The sequence below is a fragment of the Prosopis cineraria genome, unplaced genomic scaffold, assembly GCF_029017545.1.
Source record: "Prosopis cineraria cultivar Desert tree isolate PC_DT_omini unplaced genomic scaffold, ASM2901754v1 PC2, whole genome shotgun sequence".
NCBI lineage: Eukaryota > Viridiplantae > Streptophyta > Magnoliopsida > Fabales > Fabaceae > Prosopis > Prosopis cineraria.
In genome coordinates this window covers 27258400-27275059 of record NW_026555333.1, presented here as the reverse complement: position 1 = coordinate 27275059, position 16660 = coordinate 27258400, and the positions used below count along the sequence as shown (strand labels likewise).

At 28.7% G+C, this 16660-nt stretch overlaps 1 protein-coding gene across 6 annotated transcripts; it reads right to left on the bottom strand.

The window, feature by feature from the left end:
* Positions 1–3332: 3332 nt before the first annotated feature.
* On the bottom strand, positions 3333–7862 carry LOC129303010 (peptide methionine sulfoxide reductase-like). Of its 6 annotated transcripts, none has more exons than XM_054941989.1 (5): positions 7706–7860; positions 7498–7524; positions 7104–7345; positions 6084–6598; positions 3333–3823 (listed from the first exon to the last, which is right to left on the bottom strand). In XM_054941989.1, exons 4-5 carry the CDS (start codon positions 6438–6440, stop codon positions 3572–3574), a joined length of 609 nt encoding a protein of 202 aa, XP_054797964.1. In that variant the 5' UTR covers positions 6441–6598; positions 7104–7345; positions 7498–7524; positions 7706–7860; the 3' UTR covers positions 3333–3571. The 6 variants fall into 6 exon arrangements, with proteins under 6 accessions (XP_054797964.1, XP_054797965.1, XP_054797966.1 ...); XM_054941990.1 differs by having other exon boundaries at positions 7234–7345; XM_054941991.1 differs by having other exon boundaries at positions 7104–7305.
* Between the last annotated feature and the right edge of the window lie 8798 nt (positions 7863–16660).

The window sequence follows — 16660 nt, the reverse complement described above, 5'->3', positions numbered from 1 at the left end:
ACTTTTAAGAGTCCTAGAATATGATAATGATTGCAAGGAAGTAACCATTCACTAATAGGGAGTGAATATAGTCTAAGTGATACAAAAGTTCTAATGAACGAAGTGAGAAGCAAGGTAATAAATATAGAAAGCCTATATTAGAAGTGAGGATCGCACAAGGCAAGAATTTTGGTTTGATTGAGAGTCTGTTGTATTGGTAATTTTTTTTCATGAGTTGAATAGAGAACTCTCGCTATGTGTATTCTACCTTTTTATATGATTAGGCAGTTGCTCCATATGTAAATTTGAAATTTGCTAGCCTAAATGGAGCCATAACCACTTGCACGTTCTACAAGAATCAAGCACTCCATGACAAGGGAACATGTTTTAGTGAGTGCTCCGAGCTTCTTAGGAAGGCGCGTATATGGCAAGGGCCTGGTTGCCACTCACTGTGAACTACTTATGCTTTGAGAGTCTAGCCCTTTAGGAACTTATTAGTTGGGCTTGTCCGTATAATTTTTCATTTTAGGCCCTTTATTAACTGGTTCGGCCGAAAAGCTTTTTTGATCCAAACATCTAGTTTTTAATCATGTCTTTCTTCTTACTTTTTTAATTGAGTTGCAACAAAAATAGACGCAGTAGAACTAATAAAATAAAAGAATTTGAGAATACTCTCCGACTTGACGGGTCTTGGTCACGGGCTATAAGGAGGGCGCGGTCTTTGGTGTTGCTTTGTTTATATATATATATATATATATATATATAAGAACAACACACATTAATTAAATAGAAAAATCATAATAATTTTTTTTATTTGATACATGCGTACTTTTCAATAGGGCTGTACATAAGTCCTTCATTCTTGTCTGATCCGAGACGGTCCGATACTATCCAGCTTGATTAAAAACTGATCCTCCAAAATTAAAAAATTAAATTATTTTTTTGAATTGTACTGGATAAGAAATTCGACGCCTTAATCACTTGGTCAAATCTAATTCTATAAATTTATTTAAATATAATTATAATTAATTTATTAAATATTATAATAATAAGTTAAGATTAATAATAATTTAATTAGTCTAATATGACATTGTTGCACGCTTAGGTCACTTATTCGCACCACACACCCATTCTACCATTCGCTCAGCAAACGAAGCGCTAATCTCTCCAATCCACCACCACGTCGATTAGGACATCTTTGTTTATCAAATGCTCGCCTCTCACCTTTAACTTGCATTGCTCCATCACCTCTTTCCTCCGATTCCCGTCATGCCGTCGCCTCTCCTCCGATTCACTTCGCACAGTCGCCTATACTCCGATTCACTTATATTTCAAAGAATAAGAAAAATCTTAAACAAAGATAATAAACGCGTGAAACCATTTCACTTACATTGAATGAAATAATAGATAGTATAAAAAACATTAGAAAAAGTGAAAATAAAATAACGTTATTGGTTTCAGTTTATCTTGAGAACTATATTTTCAACCATATTTCAGAATTAACTGACACAAACATAACAAATAACGTGACTATCTTTTATATTTTTTAAAAAACAATAAACCAATGAATGTAGTGAAAGAAGTTGAAAGTAGTAGAAAATGTTAGTGGGATTATATTAAATTATTTTTTTAAATATTCTTACAGTTTGGTTATCAAATAAAGTTACAGTCAAGTTGAACCGGAAAGAAAGAAATAGTTTATTTTTTGTGATGCATTTTTTTTAGGTGCAATAAAAATTAACGCAAAACAATTAAGATGAAGAGAAGTAAAGAACAGGACACCTTAATTAAATAGAAAAAGAAAACAATGCAAGCGTTTTTTTTTTATTGATATATGTGCTTTCAGTAATGTTTCAAAAAGAAAAAAATCTCAAACAAACACGATACACATGAAAATCATTTTAATTACATACCATGAAACTATAGATGACATCAAAGATATTGAAAAGAGTAAAAATAAATAAATAAAAAAAGCTACTAGTTTTCATTTTTCCTTAAGGACTATGTTTTGAACAGCATTTTAGAATAAACTAACACAAATATTCCAAATATTGCGAGTATTATAACAATTTGATTATCAACTAAGGTTGTTATAGTCAAGTATTATAACAATTTGATTTGTATGATTCCTTTTTTTTTTTTTACTTTTGTTGCATTGCAATAAAAAATGAACGCAAAACTATTAAAATAATAAGAAACAATACATCTTAATTAAATAGAAAAAGAAAACAATGTTATAGTTATTTTTTTAATTGATATATGTTTTCAATCATGTTTCAAGAAGAAGAAAAATCATAAATAAACACAATAAACGTGAAAGCATTTCAATTATATAGAATGAAAAAATATATGACATCAAAGATATTGAAAAGTGTTTAAAAAAAAAAAAACTAAAGCTATTGGTTTCAGTTTACACTAGGAACTGTGTATTCAACATTGTTTCGAAAATGAACTAGCATAGATGTAACAAATAATGTAAGTATCTTTCAATTTTTTTCAGAATAAATCAACTAATGTAGTGAAGAAAAGTTGAAAAGATCAGAAAATGTGGGTGAGATTACATGAAATTATTTTTAATATAATGTTACCATTTGATTATCAAATAAAGTTATAGTCAAGTTGAATTTAAGAAAATAATCTAGTTTTTTTATCATGCCTTTTATTTTGGGTCAAATACTTTTTTTTCTTTGGCTAGTTGCAATAAAAATGATCATAAGGCTATTAAAAAAAAAAATAGAACAATACACCTTGATTAACTAAGAAAAAGCAATGCCATTTTTTATTGATATATGCGTTTTTGATAATAATTCGAGATATAAAATCTCAAATACAATAAATATACAAGAAGAAAAATAATAAACCTCATTTTACTAGATGAAATTGACTATAGAAATTGTACAACACTATCATACTATATCATTTACCAAATTTTTAAGAATGTTATTAACTGAGATTTGAATCAACAACTCCTATCAGTATTCTCTCTGACCTTCCATAACCCCTATTAACAAGACTAAAATTATACATTCACTCACCTCACTAGTACCTCCTTCAATTTTTGTTCTACATGTTTAAATCATTTTAAATAATTTTATATCATTTTTCTCCAATAATTGTTACTCACTTTTTTTCATATATACTCATTTTAAATTTTATCTGTATATGTATGCTCATACATCCATCTTAACCTCCTCATCTTTGCTATCCTAAGCTTATGCTTAAACACAATAAAATATGAAACCATTTCAATTATTTACGACTGATATAGTACTTGCAAGATGGAAGTTCATATACAACAATTTTTTTAAAGTGATATTTGTTATTTATGATAATTTTGTGCGGGGAAAAGTGGCTTGGAAAATTTTTACACACCCGATATAGAAAATCATGTACAAGATTCATATGGCTCAACACAAGTAACGATATACCAAACAGATCTACTGTACAATATCAAAGGCAAACAGGAGAACAAAGAGAGAAGCAACGACATTCAGATTCAAATCATCACATTAAGGGAGCCAAAACTGGTCATTCTTATGCTCTGATGCTCTCTCTCTCTCTCTCTCTCTCGCCCCCCAAAAACCTCATAATCTTAGCCATAACATCGGATTGGATCATTGCACCCCTTAGCAGCAGATTGCTTGCAACCAAATCTCCCACCTTTCTCCAGGTACTGCTGATGATATTCTTCTGCACGATAAAACTTCTTGGCCGGAAGTATCTCTGTAACGATCTTCCGGCTCAACCGCTTCTGCCGCTGTTCCAGAGACTCTCTAGCTGCCTTCTCTTGTTCTTCTGTATAATAGTAGATTCCAGATCTGTACTGAGTTCCCACATCATTTCCCTGTCACGTGAAAAAACATACTGTTAATATTAAACTGTGAAGTACAGGCACTTCAAAGAAGCAACTGAGTCTCCATCACACATGTATTACAGGCTTCAATGATAGTGACGAGAGCCTCTATCATTCACATCAACTTTGGTTAGTGATGATTTAACAATTTAAATTACATATGAACACTTCAAATTTTGTCATGTTACCATGCCTGTGTCTGTGTCCATGGGTACTTACAACTGCTAGGTGGGCTAAGTGTCAGGAAAGGAATCATGTTTTCTGTAGCTACACTGAACTATGTAAAGATTACAATTGTCACCAGATAGTCGATTTCAACACCCATACATGCCCAGGTTAGAGGAACAGAGAGAGGAAGAGAAGCAAGAGGAGCCCACAAAAATAGGAACAGCAAAAGCAGTATTTGAGGAACGGGGTTCTCCATGTATGTAATAGGCTCATCATAGAGGCCCTACGCTTGAGCCAATCTCAAACTTCATAGGTTTGGGCCATTACCTGTACTAAGCAGGGGATAAGATGCGCTGAGTTGGACTTTATATTGGGAGGCAGTGTCATATTTAGAATTAACAAAACCGCGCTACCGTAATTTATCAGTCATGTGTATGTGGTTTCGTATATCATAAATAAATTTGAGATCCAATTTTGGCCAGTAATTCAAAGCCCTAAAAAAACCAAAAACGAAGTAAGCAGTTGGGATGAACTATAGAATTGCAAAAAATAGACACCTTCAATCACAGGGGAACTAATGCAATGTTTGGTAGGTAGAAAAGTACTTTCTAGAAAAGAAATGAGAGCTGCACTTATCACATTTTCTTTCTAGAAAACACTTTTCTGTATACTAAACATGCACTAAGAGAAACAGAGGGCTAGAGACACGAGGCATCAGCTGAACTTCACAAAAACTAAAGCTCAGAATAATTAAATGGTTCGCTTTCAATCATTTTCTAGTGATTCAGTAAACTCTCTATTTTTTTCCCACCCTAACTATAATCTAAGTAATCATAACAAATCCTGGCCAAGAGCAACAGAAGGTCAAGATTCATAGTCATTTGACATATTCAATATTACATATCTGTATTCTCAAGCAAAAGAATTGTTGAATATAATGAAAACATCCCCCCAATGCAATTGGTAGGATAAAAAAGAGCTAGAAAAGTAAGTAGTGAAAGAACTAAACACAAAGAATGTTCTCCCAAAAGTTTCTGCCATGTACATGAAAATCAGAACATAAAGTGTTATTATAAAACAACACAAGAAGATATTTCAATCAGAAATGATCTATTAACCAAAATGAAACCCTCAAATGCTACAAATAGAAACGAGTAATATCACCTAACACAAGTCTATTGTAGAGGGGAAAACACAATATAAAATTGAACAAAATTTAAACAGCTCTAAATAAACCAAAAGCTACAATTAAGACGTTTAAGTCACCAGACAATAGACATTTAAGTCCAGACATAAGAAATATAGATGCCTCACTTGTAGCTTCAGGGGGTTTCATTTATCTAGAACTGTTTTAAGTTTTGAAGAAAACTTAATCAGTTCTAAATGAGACATAAGTCACAACTAAACATTTAATTCAGCAGACAATAGACATTTACGTCCAGACTTAAGACCAGCAAAAATTTGGGAGTAACCTTTGTATTTTCCATTTCTAATTAATAAATTGACATGTTTACCAAAAAGAAATGGATGCCTGGGCAGCTCAAGCTCAAATATCAACTAAAACCAACGAAAATCTGGCCAAGTGTAGGTCTAACCAGAAAACTTACAAAGAAAATAGGAGAAAGTAACAGAAAACTTACATGTACAAACTCACTAGTTCCCTACCTTTCAGAGCCTAGAGTCTCTCCCTCAAAAACAATCACTTTAAAAAACCTCTCTTTAGCAGTACTCCCCCCTCCCCCCCCCCTTTCTCCCTCCCCACTTATCCCATTACATCCTGTGCAACAATTCATCGTAGCACCCAATTGGCAATTCCATCTCTCTTCCTCTGGCCATCACACTAACTGTTAGCACAATCATTGCCCCTTCCATATTTTCTTTTATCTTCATTTTCTTGCCATAACTCATTGACATCTTGGTCCCACAATTTGTGGGTCCATCAATGCCTCACTTGTAACCAAAAAAGAACCTGTTTTATATAATATGTTGTAATTTAAATTCTTGGAAAATAAAGAATATATGTTACCAAACCAATTTCATCAAACATGATTTTCTTAACATAAACCAAGAGCTCTGTGCATACCTGCCGATACAACATTGTAGGATCATGCCTCACCCAGAAGACATCAAGCAAAGTGTCATACCTACATTCTTTGAGATCATATTGGACCCTAACAACCTCTGAGTGATTTGTGGTCCCAGAACAGACATCCTCATAACTTGGATTATGTATGAATCCCTGGCTGTAACCAACTTCTGTATTAGTCACACCAGGCACCCTCTGAAAGGCCAACTCAACACCCCAAAAGCAGCCAGCACCGAACTGTGCAAACTGCTGGCCTGGTGCACATTCATCATCATCTGGATATTGAGCTATTGAAGAGTCCAAATTCTCAGGAGCCCTTGTGCTCCCAAACCTAAGTCTGCTCAACAGGTTCATGGTACTCTTGTAGGCAGAGGCATGACCATGAGTTAGAGGTGAGGAGGAGAAACACTTGGAAGAAATTCTAGAAAGTGAGCGAAAGAGCTTGCTTTTAGTGGGATTAAAGATCCAAGAGGAGAGGCACCTACATGCAGCAGAGTATCTGCGGCTGGTTGCTGTCAAGAGTTTAAGCAAAATAACTCTTTTGTAAAGAGTAGACACTTTAACTAAATTTTCCATGCATAAATTTTTTAGGAAAAGATAATGAAAAGGACAAATTAAAAAAAGAACCAAAAGCATCAAGAGAAGATGCCATGAAAATCAAGCGACCATTTTATGAACAAATAATTGACAGATTAAAAATAATAAATTCTGTAACAAAAGTAAATATAAATGGCATACAGCCTTACACTCTAGCATGTATAACTTATTCACAAATAATTGCAAAATAATGTCCCTCGTTGGAGATTGGAAATATATAACCTGGTCAACATATTTCAATAAATAGATCAACCAATTCAAAAACAATTCTGACTGGTTGAAAAAATTTCAGATTACTTTAGAAGGATTATCCACATTGATAAAACAAGAATGTGACATTTTCGAGAAATATCAAGGGGATATATTAAAAAAGAAAGGATGTTATGCAGTTAAAAGATAAAAAGGCTGGAGGAAACAGACAGTAATTCAAAATTGTCAGAACTCTTTTATCCTCGATAGATATTTCTAGTGGATCAAAAATTGTGCAAATGGCGTCTTGTTTTCTCAAATCCGTAGGCCCTGTTCTCTAAAACTCATAACAGCGTCCCACCTTCCTGAGAATTCTTTATGAAGTTCCCGTTATATTTCCCCTAATGTATAATCTCCTCGTTCAAGTGCTTCTCTATCAAATATTTCCCATAAATCCACATCAGAAAACTGACCTAGGCTCGATAAGAAAACAGGGGGGAAAACGATACATAAAATTAGAAGCAAATAGCTCACAAGATCCAGAATTGACAGTAGGAGTGGCTGACACTCCGACAAAAGAAAACCTAGCGAAAGCAATAAAAGGGAATTGAATATCAAGCCGTACCTGATGTACAAATACTCATCTTCAACCCTTCAACCAATAATTCAAATCAATCACCATACAAGAAAAATAAACAGAGAAAAAAATTGAGCAAAAGTGAAAGAATTCAGTAATCCTTTTTCCTTTCAGTTAAACACAAAGAGGAAAAGGGGGTACCAAAATCACCAATAATAAGAATCAAGTAATGAAAAGAGAGATAAGAATTACAAACCTAACAAACTTCAGAATGAGAGATAGAACAATAGGGATCGATACAAGAATTCTAAAAATATCGCTCCGCTGGCGCCAACTAAAGAACACTAGAGCCCAAACCCATACTCTCAACCCATCCTAACAACAACAAAACAAAACTCAGGGCTAATGACGGCACAGTTGATTTGGGAAATGACAACAGTAGTCAGGACGTCAAAACCAATCCAAATTGAAAGAATCGACATGAAGCAACCCAAACTTAAAAAAATCAATTAAAATTAAATAATAATCAAGTCTGTTTTAATTTTTATAATATAAAAATTAATTGGTTTGATTTAAATTTAATTTTAAGTATTAAAAACTGAATCAAACCAAGCCAAACTTAATTGAAAAATATTATTTATTTATTTATAAAATATATAACCATTTATTCATAAGAAGCATTTTATTTTCAATTTTTTATAGTAATAGATAAATATTTTTAAAGAATTTGAATGAAAATGCATAATATTAAATAATTATAATAATTATGTTATGATCATCATTTAATTATTTATAACTTAGAAGCCTCAGTATTCAATTTATCTATAAGAAGCATTTTGTTTTAAATTCTGTATAATAAATTTTTTATTATTTATTGAAATATAGATACATGGATAAACATTTTCAAATGACTTGAATGGAAATGCATAATTTTAAATAATTTTAATGTTAAAAACTCATATCAATTTTTATGATTAATTATTGTTATTACATTGAAATCTTATTATATTTTTATACCTCTACTTATGAAAAAAGGAGCCAAAAAGAATTAGATTTAATTTTAATATATAACACCATTATGAAAAGGTAAAAAAGGGGAAAAAAATTAAATAAGTGCATTGAAACCTGATCTAGACCTTAACCAAACCAAACCAAATCGAAAATTAAACCGAACTAAACCGAGCTCCTTAAAAACCGATCAGGTCCTAGTTATGAGTAAACTGAATGGTTCAATTCGTTTTGGTTTTTGGCCAAAACTAAACCAAACCAAGCCTATGAACAGCCTTACTGCTTAGAGTTTCGGTTTGGTTTACCAAATTAACCGATTTGGACCCATTAGATTCTTTTCTTTAATAGTTTGGTTTGGTTTTTGAAGAAATTGGTTCTAGGTTTGGTGAACTTTTTAAATAAAATATTTAACCGAGCAGCCTTACTGCTTAGAGTTTCGGTTTGGTTTACCAAATCAACCGATTCACCATAGTTTGGACCCATTAGATTCTTTTCTTTAATCAGTTTGGTTTGGTTTTTGAAAAAATTGGTTCTAGGTTTGGTGAACTTTTGAAATAAAATATTTTTTTTATAATTATCAATATATATTCATATTCATAACTATTGATTATTACTCCTTTTATTTAAAAATATAAGATATTTTTAATTAAATTTTATCCTTCAATAGAGTAGTTACATACTTTTAAACTAACATTATTTTTTATATTTATTTTTATTAAACACCTTACAGTAAATATAAAGTCATTCATTAATAAGGACACTTTAAAAAAAAAGATAATAATTATATTTTAAAAGATTAAAAATATTTTATATTTTTAATAGAAGGAGCATTTGTAATGAAAAGCTCTCTTGAGCACAAAAAAAAATATTTTTAACAATTAATTAGATTATTTAATTATTAAAAAGTAATGTATTATCCTTAAAACACTTGATTATAAAATTAAAAAATATTTTAAATAATTATAAATAATATTTAATTATTTGTAAATTATTTTTATTCGTTATTTACAAATAACTAAATTAAAAAATAAAAAAATTTAACAAATTTATAAAAATATATATAATAAATATAATAAAAGTTGGTTCAGTTTAGTTTAAACTTTTAAAAATAAAATAAAAGCTTGAACTAAACCAAATTTATTGATTTTAATAAAAGAAAAATTAAATTAAATATTATTTATGATGACATCAATTTGATTCAGTGTGATTAGTTTAGATTGATTTTAAACACTTTTATTTGTGAGTTATTAATTCCATTCAATCAACTACGATGAAAAGATTTATGAATTACGTGTTCGATAATGGCAATGGGTATCAGGTGTCCGTTCTGGGACATCTGATAAAATTGACAATGGAGAGAGATGTCATTTAAGGCGGAGCCTGTCGGGCCAGCCCTTTTAAGCCCGAAAATAACTAGGGCCAAGCCGCAGTTTTGGAAAGAAAAATGACAATTCGGGCTTAAAAGGGGGCCCTTTTAAGCCCAAAAATAAAAGAGCCAGCCCTTTAAGGCCAGGGCTGGCCCTTTTAAGCCCTTTTATTATTTTTTTTAAAAAAATTATAATATGAAAAAATAAAATATTAAATATATATCTCAAAGAAATGAACATATTAAATACATTCATCCATCCATCTTTTATTTATTAAGATTTAGCTGATAATATTAGCTAAGTTTAATTTTTATTAGTATTCACTTTGATGTTGCTATTTGATATTAGACCTAAATGTTTTAGTTTTCTTTATTGTTATGGTGTAAATTAATTTAAATTTATTTTCTTAAACTTAATTTTATGTATAATAACTTTTTTATAATTATAAATATATTTTTTATAATTTTAAAATGAAAAAATAATTTTAAAAAAATAGGACCGAGACCCTGAGGGCCAGCCCTTTAGCCCTGAGGACTAGGGCCGGGTCTTATAAAATGAAATCCTAACATACAATTGAGCTTATTAGGGCCAACCCGTTTAGGCCCTGGCCCTGGCCCTTCAAAGGCCAGCCTTTTAGGGTCGGGTTGGCCTTAATTGATAGCTCTAGCAATGGACATCAGGTTTTGGAGCTAACACATACGTGATAAGTGAATAAATGCTATGATCTTTTTTCTTCTTTCCTTTTTTGGGGTAAAATTACCTATGAAATTTATTAATTTTTCTCTCTTTTTTTAAACAAAAACAGAGTCCATTTTATTAACCCTTTTTTTCCCATTCATTTTATTAATATTGAAAAAAGTATTTTTTTTCTCTCTCTTACTTAGACATACCTCATAAATTTCATAAATATTGGTTCAAATCTTTGAAGTTAAGTATTGGCCCAAAAAAAAACAGAAATCTTTGAAATATACTAAAATTTAAATTTCAAACAGAATTTTGTCGTAATCTAAAAACTAATTGTAGTTTGTTGGTAGGAAGAATAACAGTCAGGTACTGAAAGATTGAATTAATAACAGTTTAATCTTAATAAAAAATTTAAAAAAATTAATTATAAATATTGATTTAAATAGTTATAAATAAAAATTCTAATTACAATCTAAGTTATACATCTGAATTTAAAATAAAATAAAATGAATTTATTTGATTACATTAAGTTAAAAATAATTTTATAATTGCAAAATTGATTGATCCTAACCACAAGTGATTAATAATTGTAATATATAACGGTGATTGGTAATAACTGAAGTTATTTTTTTATAATCAAATGTAATTTACTTTAAAAATAAAAAACGGAAGTGAGAATATTTTTAAGATGTTTCCATTTTTTATTTTTTTAAAACAAAATATGAAAAGAATTTTAGAAATATTTAAATTTAAAAAACTTACCTAATAGAGTTTTTTTAAGTAAAGTTGTTAATATAGAAAGTGTAATTGTTAGTTTAATTATGAAACAAGTATACTTCCATTTTTGATAGCTTTATCTTAAAAATTAATAAATTCAGTTTAGATATTAATAGTCATAACTTCAGTTTAGTCATGTAATAACAGCTGCATTTCTTCTAATAACTTCTTTTCTTTGATAACAAGGGAAAGACTATACAACAAAAGTATTAATGTCTTCATTCTGTCCCAAAAAAAAAATAGTAATGTCTTTATTATTAATAAGTTCAATTTAATCATGCAATAACAACTATGTTTCTTATCATAAACTATATATTGATCATATTTTGTAATTTTCAAATCCTTTTCAGTCATTTTTTATTCAACTAACAATTAAAGTAAACTTTTATTAACATTAAGAATTAGATTGCATTGTTTACAAAATTAGTTGAAAAGAAATATTGTGCCAAAAATGAATTTAGAATTTCATAGGCTCAAAGAGATATAATTTAAGGGCTAATTTACTCTTTTACCTTATAGAAAATTGAGAAAATCAATGTAAAAGACAATTAAACACTGTAAAATATGATGATTATTTTCTAGTCTTGAGAAACTTGTCAGACATTTTGTTTGTTTGTTTTTAAAAAATCACTTCAAGGTCCTTGATAAGGATTATAATTATCAAAAAGTACCATAAAATGTACAAAATATTTTTAAATCTCAAATCTTATGCAATTATAATTTTGCAAAGAAAAATGATAACTTGGATATGAGTTTAATATTAAGTTATTATTTTCTTTTACTAAGTTAATATTGCACAAGATTAGAAACTTGGCAGTAATTTGTACATTTTGTGAGACTTTAAAGTAATTAAAATCCTTATATGAGACTTCTAAATAATTTTCCTTTTTTTTTAAGGAAATGACATATATGCAAGTGATTAGAATATAATAGAAAATTACATATTTTGATAGGTATCTTTCTTTTTATTTTCTAGAAAGGTAACAAAGTTTTTTCACATTAAAACTAATTAATAGACAAGTCTCTAGAAACTAAAAAATAATTATCATATTTTTATGATATCAAATTATTATTTACAAATTTCAAGAATTTTTTTTTTGGTTTTTCTTCCAATGAAATTTTAAAGGTTTCATCCATTCTTAGATATGCTTTAGAATTACTTCATTCACGGTCATTAGTTCTTCAAAAGGGGTTCGGTTAGAAGCCATGGTAATCTAAAGCTATCTCACAAAGTTATATAGATATAGATATAGATATAGGTATAGGTATAGGTATAGATATATATATATATATATATTATTTTATATATTTTATGTAAAAGGGGAAACTAAATAGAAAAATATTCTGAAATATGCAAATAAATAAAAAGTCTTGAAACATGTTATAACTCTTCTTCAGTTCTTCGGGATTTTTATGACATCAATAATTTTAGTGAAATAACACAAAAACCTAAAATTAAAGTAAAATAGTAATTATTTGTTGTGTTTTAGTTATTATTAAAAATAAAAAAAATCATTACTTAAATTAAAATAGTCATAAATATTTATGTTACTTGGATTTCGATGAATAAAATTTTTTGTATAAAAAAATTGTAATTTTTTGTTCATTTCTAGTCATTGATAGAAGAGAAGAAATAATTATTATTTAAACTAAAGTAGTTATAAATATTTATAATACTTGGATTTCAATAAATAAAAAATTTGCACATGAAAATTTGTAATTACTTGTTTTATAGTCATTGTCAGAAGAAAAATAATTATTATTTAAATTAAAATAGTTATGAATATTTACAATACTTAAATTTTAATAAATTAAAAAATAATACAAGAAAAGTTATAATTGTTTGTTCTGTTTTAATCATTGCTTAAACTAAAGCAGTCATTAATATATATATATTGAGCTAGAGTTGTTACTTTTTAATTTTAAACTGAAAATGTTTTAATCATTTCACATAAATTATTAATGTCATAAAGTTACCAAGACATTTGAAAAGAATTATCACATTTTATAAAATTTTATTATCATTTTCATATTTTATGAGAATTTTTCTATTATTTTCCTATTAAAAAATCATTTCTGTGTCAAAAAAAAAGGAATAATCATTTTATTCAACATCGATAAGAAATCAAGGATTTTTGTCATGCGATTGAAGATAGGAGAATATGTTAGTGGGACAGTGTTTTGCGAATGTGAGTACGTTTGATTCCTTTTCCATGTCTTTTATAAAAGACAACCCTATGGAATAGGATTTGGATGGCAACAAAGCGGTGGCGGAATTGGGACCAGTAGATGTTTTGGGGTCGATTTGTTCCCATTGCAGTCATCAACCTTTGCGGTTGGTCGATGAAAAGTACTCCTTCCAAGAGTTGGGATTATTTTTCATGTCAAATGGTCAATCTATTTTTAAATAAGGAAAGTGATAATAAAACTTTTCTTAATTATATAAATAATCTTAATTACATAAATAATAATTTAATTACTCAAAATGTTATAATTTTATTAAAGTTTTTAGGAACTTTTATGTTAATAAATTTTAAAGTAAAAAAACTATTTTACTATTATTAAAAATAAAAAGCCTCAATTATAACTTTTACTTAAGGAATAATAGCTTTTATTATATAAATTACAGGAGTTAAACAAGAAATTATAACTTGTTAAATGTAATTTTTATTATTGAAAAATAAGTTTCAATCATAATTTTTGATTAAGAAATAATAATTTTTATTCTATGAATTATAATAGTTGAATGAGAAATCACAATTTATCAAGTGCAATTTTTGTTACTGAAAAACAAATTTTAATCATAACTTTTATTCAAAGAATGATAACTTTTATTTAAAAAATTGTAAAAATTGAATAATAAATTACAACTTGTCAATAAAGGTAAAATAAGCTTTTTCAATTTAAAATGTATTGACACAAAAATACCTATAAACTTCAATGGAATTATAACATTTTGAGTGACTACATTATCATTGACATAATTTAGAGAAGTTTTATTTTCATTTTTCCTTTTAAATAATCCATGCAAGATGGGCAACTAAAAAATCATTACAACTCTTTAGCCCACCAAAAAAAAAATCATTTCCAGGCAAAGAAACATTTCATGAAACTTACATACATATAAGGCAATAGGCAGTTTGGGTGCTAAAAAAGATGAGAATGTATTGAATTAATAGAGAAATAAAAGCAAAAATAAAAAGATCAAATTACAAAAAAGAAAGATTGGTCAACCATATTCATGAGAAGGGAATGATAATTTAGTTTATAAGATTAAAAATTATAATTCATAAAATTCATATGGTATTAGATTTTAACACACACACACACACACACACACACACTCTCTCTCTCTCTCTCTCTCTCTCTCTCTCTGACCATCAATGAAAAAATAATTTAGTTCATTTATATTCTAATTTATTTTATTCATTATATTTTTATTTTTGTTCTAATTCTTTTATTCATTATATTCTATCATTTTTAGAAACTAAATGAGCCCTATAATTTTTGCTCTAAACTAATTGAGTAGGAGTTAATAGTATCCACAAAGATCTTGTACAATAATTTCAATAATGATTTGCAACAAATTCAAACCCAAGGCTACCTTGCCTTCTTTTATTAGAGATATACACTATAGCAGAATATGTTTTTTAAACTCATGTATTTAAACTGGGTCACGCGCAAACGGTTCAAAAAAAAGAGATGGTGGCATTGTTGTAAATAAGTAAAAGGTTAAAGTAATATTTAAACCAGTTACAAATTATAACTGGTTTAGATATTAATTAAATTTTAAAATTTTTTATTATGAAATAACATTTAAACCAGTTATTATAAGTAAATGATTTAGATATATATTATAATTTTTGAAAATTACTTTTTTCACATATAACCAGTTTAGATATATTTAAAAAAATTACTTTTTAACATATTTAAACCACTTTTAATTAACAATTGGTTTATGTATTGTTTTGTATCTCTAAAATCAGCATCTCTGTCATTCTTTCATCGCACAAACCCCTTGAAATTCAAACTCTTAAACCCAAAATCACCCATGATCAGAGTCAAAAATTTCAATCCTAGATTTCTAGATCAGATTCGAACTAGAAAGCTATGCTTGTGCCCTAAAATGCTTGTTCTTTTGTGATTTGTTCATTCTTTGGGTTCGTGTTCTCCATTCTTAGCTTCAATCTAGGTTTCGCACAATCACTAAGCTTCGTCGCCTTCACAAAGCTTCTTGTTTTGTTTCTCTTGCTTCAATCTTTCACATTAGGCTGTGCTTCAACCCAAGTATGTTGCTTAATTCCCATGAAGCATATACAATTCCAATATCTGAGTTTCATTACATCTATGGCTTTGAGCTTCAATTAGTTGATTAATTTTCACGAGCTTCTATCCTTGAATCTGATTATGTGATCGTGAGCTTGATACTGGTTTTAAATTGAAAAAAATAGAGCTTGATATTGGGTTTAGCTCATTGTGTTTGAGTTGCGCATATGAGGTGTTTGTTAAAATGCCTCTTAGAATTGTTCTTCATCATATCCCTTCATGTTGAACTTATGGAGTTAAGTTTGTTAGCTTAATTGTGTGTGAATTGTGAAATGAAATTTTGTTCTACTCTAAACTCAAGTGGGATGATTTGTTCTTTATGAAAAAGGATATTTCTTATATGATAACTTTAATAAATCAAATTTTTAATTCAATACATGCCAAATTAATTACCAGTAGCTAGTATGTGTAGTGGACCTAAGAGTTAGTCTAATACTATATTGTCATTATCATAAAAATTAAAACCTAGCTGAACTATTTTTTCATGCCAAACAATGCTTTAATTCATAGTTTTAAGCAAATTAAAGGCAAGATATAGTTCTCAACAAATGGTACTTCTAAGCAATAAAAAATATTATTAGCCTCTTACACATAGTATATGATGTTATTTTTCCTCATACAATTTTTTTTTGTCCAAATTCCTCATACGAATTAATGCTAAATAAATGTGAATATATGATGTTATTGCTAGTGATGTGGCAAGTCCAGCTTTTAGAATGTTCTTGATTAATTTTATAGTTTTGAGATCCAATTTGGCATTCATTCTTCCTATTTTTAATATTAAATTATTGTGAATTAAATTATTGTGATTACATGATTGGTTTATTTTTTGTATGCTGATGGAGTGCTAGTAGAGGAGGCCTGAGGCCATTAGGCATTGTATGTGACTTTGTTTTACTTAAATAATATTATTTTCTCCTTGTAATATTATTGGGAGTCCAACTTTTGGGGAAAACTCTGCCCAAATTTTTTTAAAACTTACTATTGGCCCTAAGTTTGTATTTGGATTGTTAGTTTAGGTTAGGGATTTTTGTTCATTAGAATGTGAT